The 19,809-nt window shown below is 44.6% G+C and overlaps 1 protein-coding gene across 1 annotated transcript in view; it reads right to left on the bottom strand.

Annotated features, from left to right (window-relative positions):
- Positions 1–9,030: 9,030 nt before the first annotated feature.
- Positions 9,031–19,809, bottom strand: part of LOC140407277 (uncharacterized) — a gene marked incomplete at both ends in the record, with an annotated part of 34,001 nt that continues 23,222 nt past the window's right edge. The window contains 6 exons of the mRNA XM_072494889.1: positions 9,031–9,509; positions 10,753–10,918; positions 12,953–13,050; positions 13,132–13,244; positions 17,105–17,341; positions 18,147–18,368. Of these exons, the coding sequence (XP_072350990.1) occupies positions 9,031–9,509; positions 10,753–10,918; positions 12,953–13,050; positions 13,132–13,244; positions 17,105–17,341; positions 18,147–18,368 (1,315 nt within the window). The remainder of the gene's footprint in view (positions 9,510–10,752; positions 10,919–12,952; positions 13,051–13,131; positions 13,245–17,104; positions 17,342–18,146; positions 18,369–19,809) is intronic.

Here is a 19,809-nt window from a genome sequence, read left to right on the forward strand (position 1 = left end):
CATCTGGCCCCGGGGCCTTCCCCGCCTGCATGCTCCCCAATCCTTTAACCAGCTTCTCCAACCCAATTGGCGCCCCTAAACGAGCCACCTCCTGCTCCTCCACCCTCGGGAACCTCAGCTGATCCAAAAATCGTCGCATCCCCTCTTCCCCCGCTGGGGGCTCAGATCTGTACAGCACCTCATAGAAGTCCTTGAATACCTCATTTACTCTCACCGCACTCTGCACCGTATTCCCCCCGCTATCCTTAACTCCACCTATCTCCCTCGCTGCCTCCCTCTTACGAAGCTGGTGTGCCAGCATCCGGCTCGCCTTCTCCCCATACTCGTACGTCGCCCTCTGTGCTTTCCTCCACTGTGCATCTGCTTTCCCTGTGGTCAACAGGTCAAACTCCGTCTGGAGGCTTCGCCGCTCCAGAGTATTCCCTCCTCGAGGGCCTCTGCATATCTCCTGTCCACCCTTAAGATCTCTCCCACCAACCTCTCCCTGCCCTCTCTCGTCTCCCTGTGGGCCCTGATGGAGATCAACTCTCCCCTGACCACCGCCTTTAACGCCTCCCAGACTACCCCCACCTGCACCTCTCCATTGTCATTGGCCTCCAAATATCTCTCGATGCACCCCCGCACACCTCCTCATCTGCCAATAATCCCACATCAAGACGCCAGTGGGCGCTGATCCCTCTCCTCTCCTAACTCCAGCTCCACCCAGTGCGGGGCGTGGTCCGAGATGGCTATGGCCGAATACTCCATTCCCTCCACTTTCGCGATTAGCGCCCAAAATAAAAAAATCTATCCAGGAGTAGGCTCTATGTACTTGGGGAAAGAATGAGAATTCCCTGGCCAGGGGCCTGGCAAACCTCCATGGATCCACTCCCCCCATCTGGTCCATAAACTCCCGAAGCGACTTGGCCGCAGCCGGCCTCTTCTCCGTCTTGGACCTAGAGCGATCCAATGCTGGATCCAGCACCGTGTTGAAATCCCCCCCCCCATTATCAAGCTTCCTACCTCCAGGTCCGGAATCCGACCCAGCATGCGCTTCATAAATCCCGCATCATCCCAGTTTGGGGCATATACGTTTACCAGTACCACCCGCATCCCCTGCAACCTACCGCTCACCATCACGTATCGACCTCCATTATCCACTACAATATTCTTTGCCTCAAACGACACCCATTTCCCCACCAGTATTGCAACCCCTCTGTTCTTCGCATCCAGCCCCGAATGGAATACCTGTCCTACCCATCCCTTTCTCAGCCTGACCTGATCTGCCACCTTCAAATGTGTCTCCTGAAGCATGACCACATCTGCCTTCAGTCCCTTTAAGTGCGCGAACACTCGGGCCCTCTTAACTTGGAATGTGAGGGGCCTGAACGGGCCGGTCATCAGCCGGATTGGGGGGCTACCCACTCTCTCCCTCCCCCTCCCCCCCCCCCCCCCCCCCCCGACTAGCCATCTCCTTTTCTAGGCCAGTCACGTACCCGCGTCTCCCGCACCCTCCAGTCCCCCAGACGGCGGACCCCCGCCCCGACCACCTCTCCTATTTCCAGTTCCCCTTTGGCCAATGCAGCAGCAACCCTATACACACCCTCTCTCTCTCTTCCCCCCCCCCCCCGCTAGATCCATATCTAGCTCTGTTGCTCCCCCCATAACACTCCCGTAAGTCAGCTGACTCCTGCTGATCCCGGCCTCTCCCACATTCCCATCTATCCCCCCAGTGTGGTGGGAATCCCTCCTTCCCCTCCTCCCTGGCAGTCAGTGCGCACTCCTCTCCAGTACACCCCCCCCCCCGACCCCCACCTCTGTCCTTCCCTAGCGCGGGAAAAAGCCCGCACTTTCCTGAGCCAGCCCCTCCCCCTCTGGCGCAGCTCCTTTTGCGGCCTTACCTCAATTCCCCATCCCCGGGCCTCCCCTCCCTCCAACACCGACGCCCACACTCTCCCCATCAAATCCCTTCACCCGTCCCCATCCAGCACCCAACCAAGGGAACATTCCCTACACGTAGTTAAAACCATATATACAGCAAACATCCCCCCCACAACAACAAACCCTCAATTTGAGTCCAACTTTTCAGTCCGTATAAAACTCCAAGCCTCCTCAGGCGTTTCAAAATAGTGGTGCCGATCCTGGAAGGTGACCCACAATCGCGCTGGCTGCAGCATACCGAACTTCACCCCCTTCCGCTGGAGCACCGCCTCAGCCCGATTAAAGCCAGCTCTCTTCTTGGCCACCTCTGCACTCCAGTCCTGGTAGATTCGGATCTCCGTGTTCTCCCACCTGCTGCTCCGCTCTTTCTTGGCCCATCTCAAGACACACTCTGTCCATAAAGCGGTGAAACCTCACCACTACAGCCCTTGGCGGCTCGTTGGCCTTGGGTCTCCTTGCCAGGTCCCGGTGCGCCCCATCTAGCTCCAGGGGCATCGGGAAGGCTCCCGCACCCATCAGCGAATTGAGCATCGTGCTCACATATGCCCCGGCATCGGGCCCCTCCACTCCTTCTGGGAGACCCAGAATCCGAAGATTCTTCCTCCTCGACCTATTCTCCAGGTCCTCAAATCTTTCCGCCCACCTCTTGTGCAGCGCCTCGTGTGCCTCTACCTTCACCGCCAGGCCCAAGATCGCGTCCTCATTCTCCGAGGCTTTTTGCCGCTCCTCTCGGATCTCCGCCCCTTGGGCTTTCAGGGTCTCCACTAGCTTCTCAATCGTCGCCTTCATTGGCACCAGCATTTCGGTTTTCAGCTCCTCAAAGTAGCGTTTAAGAAACCCCTGCTGCTCCTACGACTACTGCGCCCTTGCTGCTTGGTCTCCACCCGCCGCCATCTTGCTTTTTCTCCCTCTCACTTTTCGCTGCTCCAAGATCCCTTTTTTCACCGCTCCACTCCTGGTCCAATCCATATACTGTCGGGGGGACCTTGCTGTCACCTTCCCACACTGGAAGCCGTCGAACAAGTGCCGTTGGAGCCCCTCGAGAGAGCCCAAAAGTCCGTTCCCGGCGGGAGCTGCCGAACGTGCAACCTATCCAGGCATGGCCGCAACAGGAAGTCCTTAAATCTTTGTTAACCTGTTATCAATTACTTTCCTTTCACCATAAGGTCAGAAGCAGGGCAGATGCTCGCTGATGACTGCACAATGTTCAGCATTATTCACGACTCCTCAGATACTGAAGCAGCCCATGTCCAAATTCAGCAAGATCTGGACAATATCCAGACTTGGGCTGAGAAGTGGCAAGTACATTCGCGTCACACAAATGCCAGAGAATGACCATCTCCGACGTAAAGATCTCATCATTGCCTCTTGACATTCAATGGCATAACCACAACTGAACGACTCCCACTATCAACATCCTGGGGGTAACCATTGACCAGGAACCTAATCGAACTAGTCATATAAATACCGTGTCTATGATACCACGTAACAGGATAGGAATCCTGTGGCAAGCAACTCACCGCCTGACTTCCCAAAGCCTGCCCACTATCGCCAAAGCAAAAGTCAGGAGTGTGATGGAATATTCTCCACTTACCTGGATGAGTGCAGCTCCAACAATATTCAAGGAGCTTAACACCATCAAGGACAAAGCAACCCACTTGATTGACCCCCCACCAACAAACATTCAAACACTCCACCATTGTCGCACAGTAGCAGTAGTGTGTAACATCTACAAGATGCACTACAGGAATTCACCAAGGCTTCTTGGGCAGCACCTTACAAACCCACAACCACTACTATCTAGAAGGACGAGGGCAGCAGATGCATGAAATGAAATGAAAAGAAAATTGCTTATTGTCACAAGTAGGCTTCAAATGAAGTTACAGTGAAAAGCCCCTAGTCACCACATTCTGGCGCCTGTTCGGGGAGGCTGTTACGGGAATTGAACCGTGCTGCTGACCTGCCTTGGTCTGCTTTAAAAGCCAGCTATTTAGCCCTGTGCTAAACCAGCCCCTGGGAAGATCACCTGCAAGCTCTCTACAAGTCACTCACCATCCTGATATGGTACAATGGCCAACAACCTGAATGTTAGGCCCATATACAGTTGGACACTTTAAATTATAAATTGGTCATTTTAAATTAAAACCAGTCAGAATCAGACAGGCCTGATAGGAAGTCAAACAGCCAAACCCAAATACACTGGCAGAGACAGACAGCCAGGCAAGTCTGGGCTTGTCCTGTAAATCAGAAGATAATCGGCCCCATGCAAATCAATTGTTGTGGATTGTCCAGATGAAGCCAGGATTTCTAGCACCTAGATTACCTTATATGGGATACGGTTATGTGCAGACAATGCACCCGAGGATGGACCTCTGGGGAGTTCCTGGTGTCCTGCAGAGTTGCAATCAGAAACTCCATTGGTGTTGTGGCCCCCGCCCAGTGACCACATTGGCTGAGGGCCAGAGAAGCTTTTGGAAGGATGCAAAGAGGGGGATAAGGATGCGTCCAGAGACCCTCCCCAGCGATGACCCCTCACAGAGGCAGCGGAGAAGACTCAATGACGGATCAGAGGACAGAAGGAAGCAGCGTGTGAGACCGACCTTCGCAGATGAAGGCCCTGACACAACTGAGACTTAGAAGATTGGACTCGCAGCTCGATCCAGTTCATCGGCAGAGGCAGTATTTAGCATCTTGGGCATATTTCAGTTGGGATAATTTTGAGCGATAACCGATTTTCGTTGGAAAATAAACTAGGGTTGAATTGTTAACTTGCATCTGTCCTTTGTTCATATCGCAAATAAGGGTAACTGGGTAAAACGTTTGAATAATAAACTGGTCGAAGTGTCTGAATTTTACAGACACCATGGGCTTGAAAATACACCGCTGATCCTTCACTATCAGTGGGTCAAAATCCTGGAACTGCTTCCATAACAGCACAGTGGGTGTACCTACATCACATGGACTGCAGGCAGCTCACCACCACTTTCTCAAGGGCAATTAGGAATGAGCTATATATGCTGGGCTAGACAGCAAAACCCACATCCCTTAAATTATTAAAAAATGGAGCAAGAATGGATCTGGGCTAGATAAATTGGAATAAAAAGGTTGGCAGGCAAAATGGTAATTGAACTAACTGCCTTTCAAAGGGGAAATTTTTCAGGCAACAAGATATATTCTCACAAATGGGAAAAGATATAGGAAACAAATCCAGAGCTCTCTATATATCAAAAGAGATGAAGATTAAGGTGAAGAAAAGGAGGTTTAGGTGGCTGTCTTAGGTACCAGGACCAGATGAAATGTAGCAAGGGACACGGATGGAATTGAAAGTGGAAATTGCAGAGGTACTGGTCATATTTTTCTCGTCTTTCTTAGACTCAGGGTTGCTGCCAGTGAACTGGAGAATTGAAAATGTTACAGCCTTGTTCAAGATGAGCCCAGGAATTTAAATTCAATGGTGGGCCAGCTTCTAGAGACAATAATTCAGGACAAAATGAATAGTTATTGGGGGAATGTGGGCTAATTAAGGAAAGCCAACATGGATTTATAAAGGGCAAATAATGTTGAACTAACTGGCTGCAGTCTTTTGATGATACAACAGAGGGTCACGGGGGATAATGTTGTTGATGTGGTGTACATGGACTTCCAAAAGGCATTTAATAAGGTACTGCACAACAGACTTGTTTGCAAAGTTGTAGCTCATGGAATAAAAGGGACAGCAGTGACTGAGACAAAATTGGCTGAGTGACAGGAAATAACAGTGATTAATGGATGGATTACAGACTGGAGGACAGCTTGAAGTGGAGTTCACCAGGGGTCATTGTTAGGACCGTTGTTCTTCCTGATGTATATTTTTAAAAAAATATATATTTTATTCAAGATTTTTGGCCAAACATAACAATACGTAGTGTTTCTTTTACACAACAATAAAGCAATATAAATAACAGTGGCCAGTTTTAAACAAATAAGTAATATATAAACAAAAACAAAACTAAATGGCAACTGCCTTGTCCAAAATAAATACTCTCCAATAATGCAATCCAATAATCCAATATACAATTACATATAACAAATACCTATACATATACAATAACATCCCTGAGAGTCCGTCCGATTCCTCCCCCCGCCCTCCCCCCCCCCCCGGGTTGCTGCTGTTGTCTACTTCTTTTCCATCCCCTCTATCTTTCTGTGAGGTAATCGACGAACGGTTGCCACCGCCTGGTGAACCCGAGCCGAACCCCTTAACACGAACTTAATCCGTTCTAACTTTATAAACCCTGCCATGTCGTTTATCCAGGTCTCCACACCCGGGGGTTTGGCTTTTCCACATTAACAATATCCTGCGCCGGGTTACAAGGGACGCAAAGGCCAACACGCCAGCCTCTCTCGCCTCCTGCACTCCCGGCTCTTCTGCAACCCCAAATATAGCCAACCCCCAGCTTGGTTCGACCCGGACCCCCACCACCTTCGAAAGCACCTTTGCCACCCCCACCCAGAACCCCTGTAGTGCCGGGCATGACCAGAACATGTGGGTGTGATTCGCTGGGCCTCTCGAGCATCTCGCACACCTATCCTCTACGCCAAAAAATTTTCTAAGCCGTGCTCCAGTCATATGCGCCCTGTGTAGCACCTTAAATTGTATCAGGCTTAGCCTGGCACACGAGGACGATGAGTTTACCCTACGTAGGGCATCAGCCCACAGCCCCTCAATCTCCTCCCCCAGTTCTTCTTCCCATTTCCCTTTCAGCTTATCTACCATGATCTCCCCCTCGTCCCTCATCTCCCTGTATATGTCCGCCACATTACCGTCCCCCACCCATGTCTCTGAGATCACTCTATCCTGCACCTCCTGCGTCGGGAGCTGCGGGAATTCCCTCACCTGTTGCCTCGCAAAAGCCCTCAATTGCATATACCGAAATGCATTCCCTTGGGGTTTCCTGATGTATATTAATGACAAACTTTGGTGCACAGGGCAAGAGCTTTAGAATTTGCAGAAAAAACAAAACCTGGAAGCATTGTAACCAGTGAGAATAGTGTAGAAGTCGGTGGAATAGACGACAGGTAGCAGATGAAATGTAATGCAGGGAAGTATGATTCATTTTGGTAGGAAGATTGCAGAGAGAGAATATAACGGGTACAATTCTAAAGGGGGTATAGGAGCAGAGGGACCTGGGTGTATGTGTGCGTAAGTCATTGAAGGCGGCAGAACAGGTTGAGAGAGCAGTGAATGAAGCATACAACATCCCAGATTTTAACAATAGGAGCATATAGCACAAAACTAAGGAGGCTAAGTCAAACCTGTATAGAGCACTGGTTCAGCCTCAAGAGGAATACGGTGTCCAGTTCTGGGTGTCACACTTTCGGAAGGAGGTGAAGTATTAGAGTACAGAAAAGATCAATCAGAATGGTTTCAGGGATCAAGATCCTCCGTTCTGTAAATAGGGTGGAGAAGTTGGGATTGTTTTCCTGGAATAGAAGGTTGACAGGAGGCTGGATAGAAATATAAAAAATTATGAGGGGTCTGGACAGAGTAGATGGAGAAAAACTGTTCCTATTGGTGGAAGGATTAAGAACAGGAGGGCACGGATCAGAGTTAATTGGCAAAGGAAAGAATGGAGACTTGAGGGAAACCACTTTCATGCAGTGAGTGGTTGGAATCCGGGATGCACTATTGAGAATGTGGTGGAGAATGTACAGAACTACACAGAGAAGGTCAGGGAATGGCACTAGGTAAATTGCTCCTTCGGAGGGCCAGCACAAACATGACCTGCACAGGAGGCAATTGAGATTTTTAATCTCAAATTTATTTTGAAAATAGTCATTCAGCAAGCACAGGCTTTCTTTCCTGCTCAGAAATGGTATTGAGGTGTTGTGCAGTAAGGACACCTGTGTAGTTAACTCTTTGACAGACAATCTATTAATAGCCACAGAACCTCTACAGGGCAGAAGGAGGCTATTCAGCCCATTCAGTCTGGACCGACCCTCCGGAAGAGCACTCGACCAAGGTCCATTCCCCACCCTAGACCCGCAATGCCACCTAACCTACACATCTTTGGTCACCAAGGGAAATTTTTAGCATGGCCAATACACTTAACCTGCACATCTTCGGACTATGGGAGGAAACCGGAGCACCCGGAGGAAACCCACGCAGAAAAGGAGCGAATATGCAAACTCCACACCAAAGGAATTGAACACTGCTGCCTCACAGCTCCAGGTACCCAGGTCCAATTCTGTGTGGAGTTTGCATGTTCTCCCAAGGTCTACATGGGTTTTCTCCGGGTGCTCCAGTTCCCTCCCACAGTCCAAAGATGTTCAGGTTAGGTGGAGTTATGGGGATAGGACCGGGGAGTGGGCATGGGTAGGGTGCTTTTTCAGAGGGTCGGTGCAGACTCAATGGGCCGAATGGCCACCTTCTGCACTGTAGGGATTCTATGGTTCTAAATTCCCATCTTCATATCTCCTCCATTCCCACGTGCTTCGCTAATTCCAACCTCTCAGCTAGACCAAATTTAATTCACTCCACCTTTGTTGGCCAGGACCTCAGCTTCCCAGGCAATATGCTCTGGAGTTCCCTCTCACTTTCCCCTTTACAGACGTAACTTAAAATCGACCCCCTTTAATCAAATGATTGCTCATCTACACCAATATCTCATGTGGCTCAGTATCATTTGTTTTATAATGCCTCTGTAAAGCACCTTTAGACATTTTATTACATTAAAGACGAATCATAAATACAAATTGTTGTCAATTTCTTCCCCCATGTTGGGAACAAGACTAATTTTATGCTACAACTTCAGGGATATAACCAATTAGTCAAGGCTACAAAATGTACACTTCAGACCACACCTTTGCTCATGTTACGAAGAAACCAACCACTGAATTTAAAAGAAAGCACTCAGAATTTTATATCCTTAAATCATTGAGGAAAATCTGTTTACAATTCCATGTGGCTTGCAGCATGTTTTACGTTCTATTCAAATTTCATCGGCAGATGAAAGCTAAAGTTCGCCTTCCACCATTCAAATCGCAAGGCTTGTCTATTAATTTTGTTCTCGAGAAATAAGACTTTTCTGGTTTCTTATTTGCTCCCATATATTGCATATTACTAATCACCTGCTGCAAAAATGGAAGCGGTCAGAATATTTTTCATAAATGTTTTAATTTGAACACTTAGAAGATCTACTTTATCCACACAAATGCAAATTGATTTTTTACCTGCTAGGAAACCGAGTTGAGAGTTATCAAAAATCTTGGACTGAGGAAGTGGCCACGGTTGTGATTCCAAACCAAACAATGACATTTTAGAAGAATCAATGGGAAGCATTGTCTCCAAAGTCAGTGCAGTTTCATCTCGAGTGTCGGTAGCTTTACTTGCAGATGGAAATAATTCTGTCGATATCTCAACTTTTTGTGGCATTAGTGCACATTCTTTCTGTGACAGGGAAGTCAGACTTTCATCGGGACACAGAGTAAAAGTATTTTGAACATTTTCATGCTTCATTCGATGCTTTAATGGTGTTCGGTCCTTTTCTTGGTGTTCTGCAGCTCTTTCTTTCCATTTATTAATTTCATATTTTAGTTCAGACACCATTCTAAAATCAATTGAGATATCATTGCCCATCACCAAATGCAGCAGAATTTCCAGTTAATTTTCTCAAGATCTCAAAACACAACATTGACGTGCATATTTAAATAGCAAGGTGAAAAACAAAAGCATGCAACGTAGCACATCCAAGAGCAAAACTTCTAAAGCTCACCCACCTTTTACCGTAAATGAAAAATAGACAGCTGCATATGTTCAATTTATTTGATACTCGTGATGGAATAGCTTAATATCTCATTTTGATTTGTTCCAAAGTGACTAACATCATTGACTGGGGATGATGGGGCAGCAAAATGAGTGTACTTGGGAGATGTGGGTGTGAAAGGACCACGAGACGCAATTGATGCTCCTGTGAGTATAGCTGCCCTGAGAAACATGGGGCGAGATTCTCCACTCCCGCGCCGGTTGGGAGAATCGCCTGGGCCGCCAAAATTTCCCGGGACGCCGGTCCGACGCCCTCCCGCGATTCTCCCAAGCGGCAGGAACGGCCCCGTCGAGTTCAGTGGGCCGCAGAATCGCCGGAGACACCCAACATGGCGATTCTCCGGCACCCCTGATATTCTCAGGCCCGGATGGGCCGAGCGGCAAGGCCAAAACGGCGGGTTCCCCCCGGCGCCGTCCACACCTGGTCGCTGCCGTCGGGAACAGCGCGGGAATGCTGGGGGGTGGGGGGGGGGGGGGGGGCGGCCTGCGGGGGGGATCCTTCACCGGGGGGTACCTCAAATGTGGCATGGCCCGCGATCAGTGCCCACCGATCGTCGGGCCGTCCTCTCTGAAGGAGGGCCTCCTTCCTTCCGCGGCCCCGCAAGATCCGTCCGCCATCTTCTTGCGGGGTGGACTCGGAGAGGATGGCAACCACGCATGCACGGGTGACGCCAGTTATGCGGCACCGGCCGCGTCATGTATGCGGCGCCGCCTTTACGCGGTGACAAGGCCTGGCGCGTGTAGATGACGCGTCCCCGATCCTAGCCCATTGTCGGGGCCTGAATCGGTCGGGATAGGGGCCGTTTCGCGCCGTCGTGAACCTCGACAACGTTCACGACGGCGTGGGCACTTCGGCGCGGGAGTGGAGAATCCCGCCCATATTGTTGGATTTTTAAAACTTGGGCTTTGTACTTGCATTTGGTCTTTTTATGCCAAATACAACCAACCAAATGGTGTGCACATACTGTGAAACCAGTGTTTTATTTTAAATAAAGTAAATAAAGTCATATTGGAATATGAAAAATTACCTTGCAAGATGTGCATTTTCCTTCTTCAATTGATTTAGATCTCGAGTAAGTTTTGATTTCTCAGATTTTAAAATGAGTACCGTTACATTCTGAACAATACCGCTTCCAGCATTGTATACGAGGCATGCATCAGAAGAACGTCTCTCATCTTTACTTTCAATTGTAACTGAAATAAATTAGAAATTAAATATCAGTTGGATATTCTAAACACAATTCTACTTAACTTTCACAAAATATAACATAGAAAATACAGCACAGAACAGGCCCTTCAGCCCACGATGTTGTGCCAAACTTTTGTCCTAGATTAAGAACAAATTAATCTACACCCCATCATTCTACCGTAATCCATGTACCTATCCAATAGCCGCTTGAAGGTTCCTAATGTTTCCGACTCAACTACTTCCATAGGCAAGATTTGTGAAAATGAGGAACTGAAAGAAATTAGCATGAATAAAAAGAGGAAGTATTAAAAAATTGAATTGGATTGAAGGTTGATAAATCCCCTGGACCCGATTCGGAACAGAATCATTTTTTAAAAATATAAATTTAGAGTACCCAATCATTTTTTTTTCCAATTAAGGGGCAATTTAGTTTGTCCAATCCACCTAACCTGCACATCTTTTGGGTGAAACCCACGCAGACATGGGGAGAATGTGCAAACTCCACAAGGACAGTGACCCAGGGCAGGGATTCAAACCCGGATCCTCAGTGCCATAGTCCCAGTGCTAACCACTGCGCCACATGCTGTCCCTAGGAACAGAATCATGACTGATTGGTCAATTTTCTCAGTTATTTTGCTACAGTTATGTAAGGATAGAAATTACAGTCTCATTCTGTCTTTTGAAGGCATGATCGGAATACATTAGAAAGCCACCAACACAAGCATGTAGAAGTTCTGAAAATGTACAGCTCATCAGTTAGTGACAACTTGAAATGCATGACATTTGGCAGAGAACCTGGTCAATACACAGATAGTAAACTCCGGTATCCTTGGGGAAGGGAAGGGAGATTGGGTGCAAAAAGAATACGGAGAGAAGATCCTGCCCTCCAAGAGGCAACACATGGCACCAACCTACTCCATTTTTAACCTTTATGTTGATATACTTACCCAACAAAGTTTTGTATTCAAAGGAAGCAAACTGTTGTCTAGACATATCTAAAAGGTTAAGGCCTTAATTAACGTAATTGCTGAAAAGCAAAGAATCCGATTAGCCAAGTTTCCTTGATGACTTTGAGGATGTTATTAAATATAAAGGAACTTTCAATGATGGATGCATATGTGAATCTCCTAAAAGCTTTCAAGGCTCTGCGTGAAACAAGACTTTTAATAATCAGGTTGTAAAACTGATCTCGCCTGTTAAATTATCAAATTCTGAAAATATATTTATGAATTTGGGGAAGCTATAATGTATTCTGCCTAACAATGATCTGTACCTACCTTTGTTCTTCATTACTAATCTTAAATTTATGCCCTGGTGTCACCGACTCACTGGTATCTAACTCTCTCACCCATTCCCCCCACCCCCATCATTTATCTCAAAATTCCTCTATTTTGAGCACCTTGATTAGCTTTTCCCTTAATCTTTCACTCAGTGAATAAAAGTAAACTATTTCCCTAGTTTTGCTGGCTAACCAAAGCCGAATAATGTTAGTAAGCCTCTTCTATATTCTTGTTTTGGCCTCATCATTCCATAGTAAGACAGCTAAACAAGACAATATTTGAATTGTGGTGCAATGCTGTGTATAGTTTTAGCATGTAGACCCTATCTACAAAACATTTGAATCTATATACTTTTAAATCAAACACCATCAGCTTATTATCCAAATTTGAAGGTGTTTACATCTGAACACACTGTACTTTTTTTCTATACAAATAAAGTGTGATAATATCTATCACACATTAGATACAGCCATTTACTCTTCCCTCCCGAATGCTTCATATTTCTTAAAAGTTTGCTCGACATCAACTTCATTCAGGGCAGGGAAGACAAATCCTCTTAATGCTCATTTTTATTTTGTTATTTTCAAATTCCCTATGCAGAACCCAAAAAGTATGTGTACAATTCCAAAAAATAATGAAGTCAAATAAATTTGGATATATTTTCAAAACTAATTTCAGAATTTTGGTCAACGATATCAAAGGCTCAATGCTAAACAATTTTGTGTTTAATTTCTTGGCAATGATATTAAAAATACTAACTTGTGGTATCCTGCTCTTGCTGGTTTCTTCGAAGTGTTTCCTTAATTTGTCTTAGTAGCTCTTCTTTATGTTCTAAGGTGGCTTCGAGAGAACTAATTCTGAAAATAAATGGTTTGCGTTACTTCCAATACAATCTAAATAAAAACAGTTAATATTTCTTTTTAAATAGCCATCCTTACTGATTTTCAAAATGTTTAGTCTCGTTGTATTTTGCCATCTGTAGTGCAAGAAATTGATTCTTCAGCTCAATCAACTCCTCTTTGAAAGGTTGAACTCCCATGTCCAACTTAGCCTGTGTGCAACAAAAATAATGTTTAAAAAAATCATGTTTAATAATTCAGACATTACATACCTACGCAAAATTTTCATGCATCTGAACAAAATAGGAGATGGAGGCCATTAAGATGGCTGATCTGTTTGTGTTTTGAATTCCACATTCCAATCCAAGTCCAAAAACCTTTAATTCCCTTGCCTAATAAGATTTTATCTACCTTCACCTTAAAAATATTCAATGACCCCAAGTCATTTGGAACCTTCGAAGGCAGAACGTTCCAAATTCGCACAGCCCTCAAGAAGAATTTTTCCTCATCTCGGTCCCAAAAAGGGCGACCCCTAAATTTAAAAGGTTGCCCTCTAGTTCTAGACTTGCCCACAAGAGGAAACATAATTTTCATGTCCACCTTGTCAAGACTGTTCAGTATCTTATTATACACTTCAATAACGTCACCCCTCACTCTTCTAAACTCCAGTGGAAACAAGCCGTCTGTCCAACCTTTCCTCGTAGGACAAGCCGTTCATTCCATCTAATAATAGTTCCTTTGAACAGCCTCCAATGTAGTTGTTTTTAAAATCCTTTTTTTCTCTGATCAAACTATTTGCCTTTAGATTTCAGTACAATGAGAAGTGCTGCTAACATAATTCTTAAATTCAGGAGTACACAATTTGAAATTGCCACCAGTTGGGAACTGATTGGAAAGAACCTTCAAGCTGACTTTGCAGAGCTTAGAAGGAACCTCGTGTTTTAAAACTAACTGCCTTAAAAAAAAAAAAAAATAACATCGGACTTTCTTATGCCATATCTGGTGATATAACTTTCCATGTCCCATGAATCAGCATCAACTCTAAAGTGATACAATCAGATTTACCTCAGCAAACCAGTTATTCAACTGGGTAAAATTTATCATATCAAAGATAGGAACACAGGAAATGGGAGTTTAAAGTGCACATTGGAGTTAAATTGTGGACTTTCAAAATTCAATTAATTTGTCTATTTGGAAAAATTCAATTTGCATGATACAGTTAGCAGTGAGTGATTAAAATAGTTATATTTAGAACTTCCAAACCAAGCAAATGATAATCAGAGGTTAATTTAACATACATTGGATAAACTTAATTGTGTTTGTGAAATATTTATATTTTGGACTTTTTCTTTAATCCCTTATTTTTTATTTTGGAAAGGAGTTATTTTAGAAAAAATTAAAAGTGGGAAAAATAATACAGCACCATCTCATGACCATGTTGTGTAACTGAAAGATGGCAAATTTCCATCGACGGAAACCATCATGGAAAACGTTGGCAAACTTGTTAACCAAAACAAAATTCACGAGGAAGGTTTTAAAAAAAAAAGATTTAAGATACAAATTTACAGTGGACACCAGACAATACTCTTTGAATAGAGGAAGAATTATGCATTACATTTCTAAACTCCTAATTTTATACTCAATTCTACCTTTTTGAAAAAATGTTTATTGAAAACTTTATCATCATCAACAAAATAATAAAACAATTAATTCAAGTTACAATGACAAAGAACACAACAAATCAAAAACACAAATCAACATTAACCACCCCAACACGAAACTAAACCCCATAACAACGGACAGTGACTAACTCTTTAAAAAAGTAAATGAATGGCTGCCATCTCAGGAAGAACACTTCTACCGACCCCCTAATGGTGTACTTGACCTTCTCTAAATGCAAGAACACGAGGTCACCCAACCAAGCTGAGGCACTGGGCGGAGTAGGAGACCTCCACCCTAGCAGAACCCATCTCCGGGCTGTTAATGGGGCAAAGGCGAGGACATCCACCTTCACCCCTGTCTGCAGCACCGGCGATTTGGATACCCTGGTGGACACCAGCGGATATGGTTCCAGATTGACATTAAGTATCTCTTACATGGTGTCAAAGAAAGACACCCAAAAGCTTACTAACTTGGGACAGACCAGAACATAAGAGTGTGGTTAGCCGATCCCCAAGAACAACACTCACACACCTGTCCTCGATTTGGGGGGGGGGGGGGGGGGGGAGAAGAGAGAAAGGCCTTGTGTGAAAAATCATGAATCTGAAAGTATCTGAAAAGATTGGAACCAAGAGTTGAAATTTCTCTGCTAGCTCCTTAAAGCTGGCAAACCTTCCCTCCACAAACCAAGTCTCCAAACCTCTCCAAACCTCTCCAAACCTTCCCCTCCCATGACCGAAACGTCAAGTCCAAACCCGCTGGCAAAAAGAGATAATTATAAAAGATAGTTCCTGGAACTAAGTTTAAAATGCTGTCTGAACTGCTTCTAGATTCTCAGGGTGGACACCACTATCGGATTAGAGGAAAATCCTGCCGGAGAGAATGGCAGTGATGTGGCTACTAATACACCAAGGCTAGAACCCTACAAGAACTCGCTGCCATTTGCCAGCTTATGGACTCTGGATCATTAACCCACCTAAGTACCGTCTCAATATTGGCTGCCCAATAATAAAATGGGTAAAGCCAAACCTCCTGATAGCTCATCTCTGCCCATCTCTCCGGAGGAACGCCCTACAGATTCTTGGGGTCTTACCCGCCCAAAAAGAGGAGCAGCGTGTTAATAAAACCAGTATCATCCCAGTTTGGAGCCGAGATATTAACCAGGACAACTGAGATGCCCGCCAAATACCCACAGACATACGTCTACCATTGGGGTCAGCCAAGATCTTAACGGCAGAAAATGGAACCATTTTATTAATTAAAATTGCTGCACCTCGGGCCCTACTGTCAAATCCCGAATGGAAAACCTCTCCCACCCACACCTTCCTCAACCTCGTCTGATCTCTAACTTGCAATGAGTCTCTTGTAGAAACACCACATCGACTTTTCAGGTGAGCAAATACCCTCTACCTTTTCACTAGGCCATTCAAGGTGACCAAAAGAAATGGGGGTCTCCCATCCTCCCCTTGATCCGGAGTCAGCCATTTCCACCAAGTGAGATTATCTAACATTGACATAGAAATTACAACAACCAGGCCCACCCAAGATGCAGTCACAGTCAGCAAACTACCCCCGACTCCAGCCCCCTTTTCCCGGTGTTCAGATACTACTGCACCCAAATATGCATACAGAAAACAGTAACGCAAACATAAACCACTAAAACTTACTTCTAATAAACCTAACTCCAAACAGAACAAAAACACTAAGCTCATTATCTAAAATAGAACTAACATACTGAACTGCAATCAACACTTCAGCACCACTCCTGTTAGCTAACTTCGGCTAGCAGGGCAGCTCCCACCAAGGGTGAAGAAAAAATACTTACAGAAAAAAGACATTCCAACAAATTTGAATAGAGCAAAAACCTATCATTGAATCAGCACACTGGTTCTACTGCACCTTTGGTTCCTTACCCAAGAAAACTTTCCTGAAAGTGGAACAAAGGATTGTTTTAGCACAGTGGGCTAAACAGCTGGCTTGTAATGCAGAACAAGACAGCAGCGCAGGTTCAATTCCTGTACCGGCCTCCCCAAAGAGGCGCCGGAATGTGGCGACTAGGGGCTTTTTACAGTAACTTAATTGAAGCCTATTTGTGACAATAAGAGATTATTATTAAATATTTCAACCATATGAATTCAGACTAGAACTATGCAGCTGGTTTTTAAATGTATTTTCTTACAGTGACTAAATTAACTAATGCCGAAACCTCTTTTTTGATCTTGCAAAAATTATTCAAATGTTTAGTTCGCAGATTAGAAAAATGTTACCTTTGTTGTTCTGAATCAACTTCCTGCAAAATAAGGTTAAGGGAATACAATTCCTTTTATTTTCTCAAAATATTTAACCAAAATATTTTCACTAGTGCATGCATTTTTGAAATTCACATTCAGCAACTTTATTTCAAGCACCATACCTGTAGTTGTTTCAAACTTTCTTCAACGGTTTTTATCTGGCTGTCCTTCTTCAACAATTTTGTCTGAAGGTCTTCAAGTTTTTTATCCTGGAGTTTATCTTCCTGCTGTTTGTAAGCTTCTTGACTTGCTGTCAGTTGCTGTTTGTAAGCTTCTTGACTTGCTGTCAGTTGCTGTTTGTAAGCTTCTTGACTTGCTGTCAGTGTCATTTGCAGATCATGAATTTTTATTCTCCTTTGCTGAAATTGTAAAATTAGGATTTAAATATACCGTACCCAGTCATTTAACATTACATTTCAAGATCAGTGTGCTTCTGTTCGTGTCATGGGGGGGGGGGGGGGGGGGGGGGGGGGGGGGGGGGGGGGGAAGAGAGAGGGGGGGGGTTCATCCAAATGATGTCTAGTAAGCTTTAAGGGTCCCATTGCACTAGTGAAGTGGTAGTCCAATAACATTCAAAATGTGCTCTGATCTCATTGATGCTCAGTGGTCAGATCAGGATTGTGCATGGATAATCACGGTAGCACAGTGGTTAGCATTGTTGCTTCACAGCACCAGAGTCCCAGGGTCGATACCTGGCTTGGGTCATTGTATGTGTGGAATCTGCACGTTCTCCCCGTGTCTGCATGGTTTCCTCGGAGTGCTCCAGTTTCCTCCCACAAGACGTGCTTGTTAGGTGAATTGGACATTCTGAATTCCCCCTCAGTGTATCCGAACAGGCGCCGGAGTGTGGCGACTAGTGGATTTTCACAGTAACGTCATTGCAGTGTTATATGTAAGCCTACCTGTGACACTAATAAAGATTATTGTTACGTAACAATGCAACAATCACACAATATTAGTCGTTGTGCATGCGTGTGCACTTTGCCTTCTCAAATTTACAAAATAGGAATTGGACAGAGGTGGTTACATCTTTAAATTTTAATTAGCAAACCACAACAGTATAGCAAATTGGGTTGCTTTTTTTTCCCATTGCAATTTAATTTTGTGTCAGAGGATATTTCCTCTAACCTAGAAAAAGTTATTCTGAATAAGCATTTTAGTTACCTGCAGCAACTGTTCAGCTGCCTTCAACTTTTTGGACAGCTTCTGGTTCTCCATAGTTAACAAAGGATCACAACCATTTTTGGTGAATGAATCCTGTCGGAGAGCTTTAATCTCTAACAGCAGTTCCTCATTCTTTCTCTTCTCGTTAATCATTTCATCACAAGAATTCCGGAGGTACGTTGAATACTCAGTTAGCATTGATGTACAGAGGTGACCTTCACTCTAAGGACACAGGAGGATGAAATGAACCATTTCTAGCACTGCAGTGTACTGCTCAGCAACACAATAGGAATTATTTCTCATTAATAAACTTAATATAGATCTATGGTTGAAATACTTAGATGGAGTGTAAGAGAAATTTGGTCTCTACAAAACTGACAAATATTCTGTGAACTCCAGAAGACCTGAGAAATTTGAGCTGTCCCACTGGATTTTCAAAAGGTAACATAAATTAATAGAATTCTTCATCTGTTATGCTATACAGAATGGATATATTTTTCAGTATACCTCACTGGAGTTGAGGCAAATAAAATGGAACAAGGAGAATGCTTGATGATTATGCACCTATGACATCAGGTAATGTTGATAAGGTAGATCGTGGCTGAACCATGATCACTGAAGTGTACTGGCTGATGCAGTGCAATAGTTGTTTTGGGTGGAATCATGCAATTACCGGTATCAAACAAGAACAATCTATTTATTTTAAATAAATCAGACGGAAGATTGGAGATGTGCAGTCGTATTTGGACATGCAACCTTCCAGATCCATGTCCTTCTCCCTTTTGTAGTCAGTTTTCTAGCACTAAAATAGACCTCACCAAAAGTCTCAGATCACATTCTCAGTGACTGCAGTGCATAATCATCCTCAACAATGTTTCAGCATTCAATACAGACGATCATAACACCCTTGTTCCAGCTCAGTGGTATTGCCAACACTGGGTTTCACTCTTATAAATCCAATGGCGGAACTCTTTCTCTTCCTGCCCTATACCATTAATTGGGAAATCTCCCAAAGATTAATCTCAGACTTCCCCCTCCTCAATGTGTTGCCATTTGATAACATTGGCCACAGATGTAGGTTAGCTTCCATCTATTAGCTGATGGCATCCTGTTCCATCTCTCTCTCCCCTTCGCAGGCTCCAAGTCAAACTTGTTAGAAATTCAGTTTTGGGCAAGCTACACTTCTTTCTAATTAAATATTGGAAAGATTGAAGCTGGTCCACATCACAAACTCTGCATCCTCGCCAATGGACTCCATCCCCACTGCATCCTCGCCAATGGACTCCATCCCCAGTCCAATCAGACTGTATACAGTTTCAGTATTCTATTCAGTCCGGAGTTGTGCTCTTGGTATCTCAAATTTTATATCACAAGATCACTAACTTCCACCCCTCACTCATCATATTTGCCATTGAAACCTTCTTCCATGTACAGGTCCCAGTGCTTTCCTAGCTTCTCCCTTCTTCAATCTCTGCAACATTCAGCTCATTTAAAATTCTGTTGTCCATATCCTATCCTCCACGAAGTCCCGCATATTCATCCTCTCCCTCCAATTCTTCACCGACCTACGATACATTCATTCTCAGTGTTTTATTTAAAATACTCATCTCCTGTTTAAATCCCTTCATGGTGTCATGTCTTTCAATCACTAACCTGTAGCAAT

Source organism: Scyliorhinus torazame, unplaced genomic scaffold (genome assembly GCF_047496885.1).
Source record: "Scyliorhinus torazame isolate Kashiwa2021f unplaced genomic scaffold, sScyTor2.1 scaffold_1422, whole genome shotgun sequence".
Classification (NCBI taxonomy): domain Eukaryota; kingdom Metazoa; phylum Chordata; class Chondrichthyes; order Carcharhiniformes; family Scyliorhinidae; genus Scyliorhinus; species Scyliorhinus torazame.